The 7,869-nt window shown below is 37.1% G+C and overlaps 1 protein-coding gene across 1 annotated transcript; it reads right to left on the bottom strand.

The window, feature by feature from the left end:
* Positions 1-223: 223 nt before the first annotated feature.
* LOC148204002 (pentatricopeptide repeat-containing protein At2g22410, mitochondrial-like) lies at positions 224-6,873 on the bottom strand. Its single transcript, XM_088106820.1, has 2 exons — positions 6,167-6,873; positions 224-2,367 (listed from the first exon to the last, which is right to left on the bottom strand). Exons 1-2 carry the CDS (start codon positions 6,723-6,725, stop codon positions 965-967), a joined length of 1,962 nt encoding a protein of 653 aa, XP_087962946.1. The 5' UTR covers positions 6,726-6,873; the 3' UTR covers positions 224-964.
* Positions 6,874-7,869: the final 996 nt, after the last annotated feature.

The raw sequence follows: 7,869 nt of genomic DNA, 5'->3' as shown, positions 1-7,869 counted from the left end.
TCTTATTTCGTAATTCTTAATGTTTGGAAGAACTCATGTGTGTTTTAAGTTTTAAATTCTCCGTGATTTTCATGGAGAAATTCTAATACTCTTGTTGTCAATTCCGCACTATTCTGAGGATGACTGTAATCCTTAAATTACTCTTGACTGCTTTCCTATATTATGCATGATGACGTCTTTATTATATATGAATGATGTATATAATTGGGACGTTACAATGATGGACCCAGAGAAGATTAAAGCTGTGAAAGAATGGCCTGAACCGCATAATATCAAAGCTCTTAGGGGATTCTTAGGGCTATCGGGGTATTATAGGCGGTTTATTAAGGATTATGGGAAGATTGTTAAGCCATTGACAAATCTCTTACGAAAGGGGCAATTTGAATGAACTTCCCAAGGTAAAGCAGCCATGCAAACCCTTAAAATTTCTCTCACAACAGCACCATTGTTGGCACTACCTGATTTGTCACAGATTTTCCATCTGGAGTGTTATGCATCTGGAAAAGGTATTGGGGCAGTTTTGTCACAAAATAGAAGACCTATTGCTTATTTTAGTAAAGCCTTAAATGGTTCTTCCCTGTCAAACTCTATATATGAGAAGAAATTGATGGCTTTGGTTCTTTCTATTCAACATTGGAGACCATATTTGTTGAGGCAAAAACCTATGGTGCATATAGATCAAAGAAGTTTGAGGTATTTGTTGGAACAACATATAACCACTCAAAATCAACAAAATTTGTTGGCCAAGCTTTTGGGTTTCGAGTTTGAGATTGCATACAGGTCTGGTGTCACTAACAAGGTGGCTGATGCATTGTCCCGCAAATTGGAGGAGCCATAAACTGCAGAATTAGAATTGAAGGGCATTTCTAGGCCTTTTTGGCAAGATTTTCAGGAAATAATGGGGGGAGTACAACAAGATATTGTACTTCAAAAGATCATTAGTGATTTGGAGAAAAACCCTTATTCACATCCGAATTTCACAATGGAGCATGATCTGTGGATGTAACACATCCTTTGCCACAAACTCGTGCACAATGCCATTGATTTCAATTGAGCTGCAACCATGAATCTTTTCTACTCCTATCTTCTTCATTATATTTCTTGCGTTCCTTGCCTCCTTCCACATTTTTGCCTCACTGTACATAGTAGCAAGCAAAACATAAATACCACTATCTTGAGGATCCATCTCAAGAAGTTTCAAAGCTGCCCTCTCTCCTATTAAAACATTACCATGAACACGACATGCAAAGAATAAAGCACCCCACACAGCAGCATCTGCTGCTATTGTCATATTTCTAATAAACTCTTCTGCTTCCTCCAAATGACCAGCCCTTCCTAAAAGATCCACCATGCACGAGTAGTGTTTAAGCTGAGGAGTTATATTAAAGTTAAAGCTCATTTGGGAAAAGTATTTTCGGCCTTCTTCAACTAAACCTCCATGACAACAAGCTGATAAGACACCAAGAAAAGTGATCTCATCAGGTCTTAAGCCACTACGGATCATTTCTGAGAAATAGGATATAGCATCCCAGGCATTCCCATGAAGTGCTAAACCACAAATAATGGCTGTCCAGGTCAAACAATTCTTTTGAGGAACCTCTTGGAAAACCTGGAGAGCCTTTGCAATATTTCCACACTTAGCATACATGTCAACTAGTGCAGTTCCCAATGCAACATCGAGAGAAATACTATGCCTTTTAGTATAATGGTGAATCCATATTCCTACGTCAAGTGCTCCTAGTTGTGAGCATGCAGACAAACAGTTAACCATGGTAACTTTATCAGGTTTGATTTTCTTAATTTGCATTTCATGGAACAGAGCCAGGGCCTCTTTACTATTCTTAGCTTGGACACAGCCACTAATGATTGCATTCCAAGGCACAACACTCTTTTCTGGAATTTTATACAAAAGCTCCCGAGCGACATCCAGAAAACCAAATCTAGCATACCCCAAAACCATTGTCGTCCATGAAACAATGGTCTTGTGTGCCATTTTATCAAATAGAATTCGTGCAGCCAACAGGTCTCCACACTTGACATACATGTCCATAAGTGCATTACTGAGTGGGATTGTCAACTCAATGCCATGTTCTGTGACATAAAGATGAAATTTTCTACCGAGATTCAAATCCTGCAGTTGAGAACAAGAAGAAATAATCCCAATCATCGTAATCTCATTTGGTTTCACTTTCTCTCCCACCATTTCCTGATAGAGTTTTTTAGCCTCATTAGCTAGCCCTCTTCTAACACATCCCGTAATCATGGCATTCCATGTTACCAAGTCTCTCACACAACCATTGTTGAACACATCATACACTGCCTCCAACTCTCCATACGAGAGTAACATAGTTATTGATGCATTGTGCATAAATATTGTTACCAATAAGGAGTATTGGTAAATCTTGAAGAAATTTGTTTTGATGATGCTACAAGAAGTTTTAGTTGAAGAAGATATTAGAATTAGTTAAAAGCAAGTTGTAGAAATTAAATGTAGTAGGAAATTCTTGTAAACCTTGTAAAACTTGCATTTTTAACCTGCAATAATCGATTATGATTAAGCAATAATCGATTATCACAAGTCATACTTGAATAATCGATTATCACTTCATATAATCGATTATCACATTTTTGAAAACCTGTAACGGACTTGAATAATCGATTATCACTTACAATAATCGATTATTCATGGCAGTTGGGAGCTGTCCTTTGGCATTCAGTGTACTTGGCTATATATTTTGATTTGGAGAAATCAGAAGGTAACGTTGTTGAACAGAAGCTCTTGCAGAATACTGTTTGTCAGAGGAAGTTCTCAGAAGCTATAGTTCAAGTTCCCTTGCTTGGTCTCGTGAATAGGAGAAGCTCGTGTTTCGTTTGTCGATAGTCGGAGCGGTTCTCTTCGAGTTGGCAGAGTGTTCTTCTTCCGGTTCGTTCGTCGAAGGAAGGTTTATTTATCTGCTTTATTCACTATTTCTTGTAATCTGTTAAATAACTTTTTAGTGAAAAAGGTTAATCACTATTTATAGTGATTAACGACTGGACGTAGATTCTTTTGAATCGAACCAGGATAAAAATTGCTTGTGTGATTTTCTATTCCCTACACTCTTTATCTTTTACGCATATCAACTGTTTGATAAATTTTCTCTAAGAAAATTGTTTTTCTAAAATGGACCATTAAACTTGATTTGCGACCGTAACACGCTTTCCGAATATTTTATTCCGCTGCGCGACTCTATAACGGTACCGATTGTTCCAACAATTGGTATCAGAGCTTGCTTTGATAGTTTTTCAAAATTTGTGAAAATGGCTGGTCACAATCAAAACCATGTATATGCTGAGGGTGCTTCCATTAACAGACCTCCATTGTTTACTGGTGATAACTATGCTTTTTGGAAAGTCAGAATGGAAATTTTTATGGGGTCTGTTGACAGAGGCATCTGGGAAGCTGTACTAAATGGTCCCTATATTCCAAAAAGAACTATTGATGGTGTAGAAGTAGAAAAACCATACTTTAACTGGACTGTTGAGGAAAATAGAAGAGCCCAATTTGATATTAAGGCTCGGAATATAATTTTTTCTGCACTAACCATTGATGATTTTTTCAAAGTTTCTGTTTATGAAAGTGCTCAGGAAATGTGGGAATTTTTAAAAGTCACTCATGATGAAGTATCGAATGTGGCTAAGTTGACTTGTTCGAATTCATGCTCTACATCAAACTCCTCAAGCTCAAGCGATTCTAATGAGCAAGAAAATCTATGCTTGATGGCCAATGATAAATTATCTGAAAGCAAAATCTTGAAGGAAAAGAAGGACTATCAAGGTTCCTCTTCAAGTTTCAAATGTTATGGATGTGGTGAAAGAGGCCATGTGAAAGTTTATTGTTCAAGCAACAAAAGAAGTAAAGAAAGAAAAGAAAAGAAAATTCACAAGAAGAAGAAGGTTCACATTGCCTTGGAGGATAATGCATCAACCACCTCTAGTTCAAGTGATTCTGTTGAAGAAATAAACTTGTGTTTGACAGCTAATTTTGATGATGCTGGAAGCCAAGTAAGTAATTCTAGCTATGAATCTAGTGAATTTGATTTGCAAAAAGCTTTTCTTGAATTGCTTGATGAATCTGAAAAATTGAATGTTGCTCATAAAAATTTGAAAAAGGAATTTAAAGAATTGCGAATTAAATATGAGAAGGCATTAGATGAGGAAGTAAGTTTGAGAAATAAAATTTGCAACTTGGAAATGAAAGAGTCTTCAAATGTTGAACATCCTGTTGAATGTCTTTCATGTAAGAATCATATGCTTGATATTGATATTCTTGAAAATCTTCTTGAAGTTGCAACTGGAAATAATAATGTTGAAATGCCTATAACTGTTAGAAAGGTTTATAAAAACAAAAGTGTTTTTAAAAGTAAGAACCAAATTAAAAGAACCCGTAGGGTATGGGTTGAAAAAGGAACTGTGTCTTATAGAAATCCAAATGTTGTCACATGCTTTTATTGTATGAAAAAGGGGCACACTTCTAACAAATGTAGAATTAAACATTTTGATGTTCCAAATGGAAAATATGCTTGGATTCCTGTTATAAAGTAAATTGTCTCTAATCTTAAAGGACCCAAATGAGATTATGGGGACCAAAACTCTATTGTTTGGTTTTGCAGGTTAATTTTTCAAAAGGAAAAGAAGACTCTATGGTATCCTGGTATTTTTTAAGAGCTTTGAAATGATTTATGAATGTTAGATGTGTCTTAAAGTTGAAAATTTGGCCCAAATTTGTGTTTTTCGGAAATTAACGTAAATAATCGATTACCAAGGGTAATAATCGATTATCTCGTCCTCAAAAATTTGGATTTTGACAATTTGGCTCGCACATAATCGATTATTTAAAGTAATAATCGATTATCTTAAGTCACAGCGTAAAAAAAAAAAAAAAAAAAAAACATTTTTTTTATTTTTTTATTTTTTTTTGGAATCTGTTTCTAAAAGGGGATTATTACATTCAGGGGAAGATATATGAGGTATTATGCTCTTTCATGTTATGAAATTTCAATTTTATTTATGTTTTGAAATGCATCTTTTGATTAATTGAGGGGGAGATCATATTTAGGGGGAGCCTTTAACATCAGATCTTTTTGCTTCTGATCAAAAAGGGGGAGAAGAATAATACAAGGGGAGAAGTATAAATTATTACAGGTATTGCTAACCTTATTGTTGTTTGTTAGCTTGTATGTTTCGCAGGTAAGCCAAACTTGCTTTTAAAATTTGAATTTTTGATCATCATCAAAAAGGGGGAGATTGTTACCAATAAGGAGTATTGGTAAATCTTGAAGAAATTTGTTTTGATGATGCTACAAGAAGTTTTAGTTGAAGAAGATATTAGAATTAGTTAAAAGCAAGTTGTAGAAATTAAATGTAGTAGGAAATTCTTGTAAACCTTGTAAAACTTGCATTTTTAACCTGCAATAATCGATTATGATTAAGCAATAATCGATTATCACAAGTCATACTTGAATAATCGATTATCACTTCATATAATCGATTATCACATTTTTGAAAACCTGTAACGGACTTGAATAATCGATTATCACTTACAATAATCGATTATTCATGGCAGTTGGGAGCTGTCCTTTGGCATTCAGTGTACTTGGCTATATATTTTGATTTGGAGAAATCAGAAGGTAACGTTGTTGAACAGAAGCTCTTGCAGAATACTGTTTGTCAGAGGAAGTTCTCAGAAGCTATAGTTCAAGTTCCCTTGCTTGGTCTCGTGAATAGGAGAAGCTCGTGTTTCGTTTGTCGATAGTCGGAGCGGTTCTCTTCGAGTTGGCAGAGTGTTCTTCTTCCGGTTCGTTCGTCGAAGGAAGGTTTATTTATCTGCTTTATTCACTATTTCTTGTAATCTGTTAAATAACTTTTTAGTGAAAAAGGTTAATCACTATTTATAGTGATTAACGACTGGACGTAGATTCTTTTGAATCGAACCAGGATAAAAATTGCTTGTGTGATTTTCTATTCCCTACACTCTTTATCTTTTACGCATATCAACTGTTTGATAAATTTTCTCTAAGAAAATTGTTTTTCTAAAATGGACCATTAAACTTGATTTGCGACCGTAACACGCTTTCCGAATATTTTATTCCGCTGCGCGACTCTATAACGGTACCGATTGTTCCAACAAATATATCAAATTCAAATCCAAACTTCAACACATGTCCAAGTACTGTATAACCAACACAATTCATAGATGGGAAAGAGCAAGCCTTGAGCAAGAAAGGATAAGTATGATTATCTGGTTTCGTAACACCAGATTGCAAAATTCTCTTGTACAACAAAACAGCTCCTTCTAAGTCCCCACTTTCCACAAATCCCCTAATTGTCACATTCCAAGAAAATACATTTGGTTCTGGGATCCAATACAAGATCTTGGTACAATACTCAAGGGCCTGCGATTCAGATAAAGCACAGAATGTAACAAGACGACTTGCGGCAAAGCTGTCGTTAATGAAGCCAGTCAGGATCATCTGGGCCTGGATTTGCTTCAACTGGAGCAAGGACTGACACCTTTCTAAGAGAGAAAGGAGAGGGTTGTTTTGAACGAAGCTGTGGGAGGTGTTCCAATTGATGGGTTTCACATAAGGACACAAGGAACGAGTGTGTACACAACAAAGGAGACCTAAAAGTGGGATTTTTAAAGGGTATCTGAATCTCAGTTTGTTGGCAAACAGGATAAACATGACTTGCCAATGATCCACGAAACATGACTTGCCAATGATCCACGAAAGGCAATAATATAGTGTCGGGTTTCTCGTAAGTCCTATATAGAGATATAGATATAACAAGTGGGAACAAACAAAATTTTATGTGTGCATGATACTGAAGGATTGAAATGAATTAGGGTTGACAGTAAGAGAGAAGAAGAAGAAGAAAGGGTTACCTTTAACGTTAGTGAAGAAGATCAATGTGTTGTGTTCTTTCGCAGGGTGTTTTGTTTTTCGTAATTTCAAAACTGGAAGCAAATAAAAAAAAGGAAAATGATACTTGAACAACCACTTTTGACAACATTTAGACACGTCACACGTGTCTAAATTTGAGTGGTCCAGTTGGAAAAATTAAATGAAAATGAAATATGACGTGGAAAGGGAGTGGTCAGGGTTTGCAGGTCCGCGTTTCAAATTTGAAATTGATTTTGGAACAATTTAAGAGAGAGAAGCGCGAAGGTTCAGAGATAGAGAGTGTAACCTAGAGAGGCCGAACGACTTGGAGAAAGGGAGTTGGAGAGAGAGACGTCCGACGGAGTGCTTGCCGGAGTGTCGCCGGACAACGTTGAAGGCTGTCTGGGAGCTATCGAACCCCTCCAGGCGATTCCGATTCACGGTCGCCACAGGTTCGACGTTGGCGAAGGAAGGGAAGACGCCATCGTCTTCCGTCCGGTCCGGCCCAGCGAACTAGGGGCGCGTTGAAGGTCTCGCGTCGTCCCAGCTGCTTCCGTCCCTGTCCCGGAGTGCCGGCGGAGTGCCGTCGGAGCATCGCCGGAGTGTCGCCGGAGTGTGGACTGTTCGGTGGACCAAAAAGAGGGGTTTTCCGGGTTGTCAGTCCCACCCACACCTTTATCTTCGTCTGTGTTCCAACCGCCGCACCTCGTGCTGAGTGAAGGTTCGTTTTTTTTTTTTTGATTTCAGTGGAATGAAGGTTTCATACATGCATGATGTTGTTTGTGGATGGTTTTGCTTATGTATGAAATGTCTCCCAAGTGGATTTTGTTGTGTTACTGATTTGTATACTTGTTGTTTGCTTAATCTTAAATTGTTGTTGTAATTTTTTTCGATTGATAGTCATGGACCGCGTTGGCCTTGCTGTGAAAAAAAACAAGCCACCTCA

This window comes from Vigna umbellata, chromosome 2 (genome assembly GCF_029865625.1).
Source record: "Vigna umbellata cultivar VRB3 chromosome 2, Vumbellata_1.0, whole genome shotgun sequence".
Classification (NCBI taxonomy): Eukaryota; Viridiplantae; Streptophyta; class Magnoliopsida; order Fabales; family Fabaceae; genus Vigna; species Vigna umbellata.
This window is presented reverse-complemented; position numbering and strand designations above follow the sequence as displayed.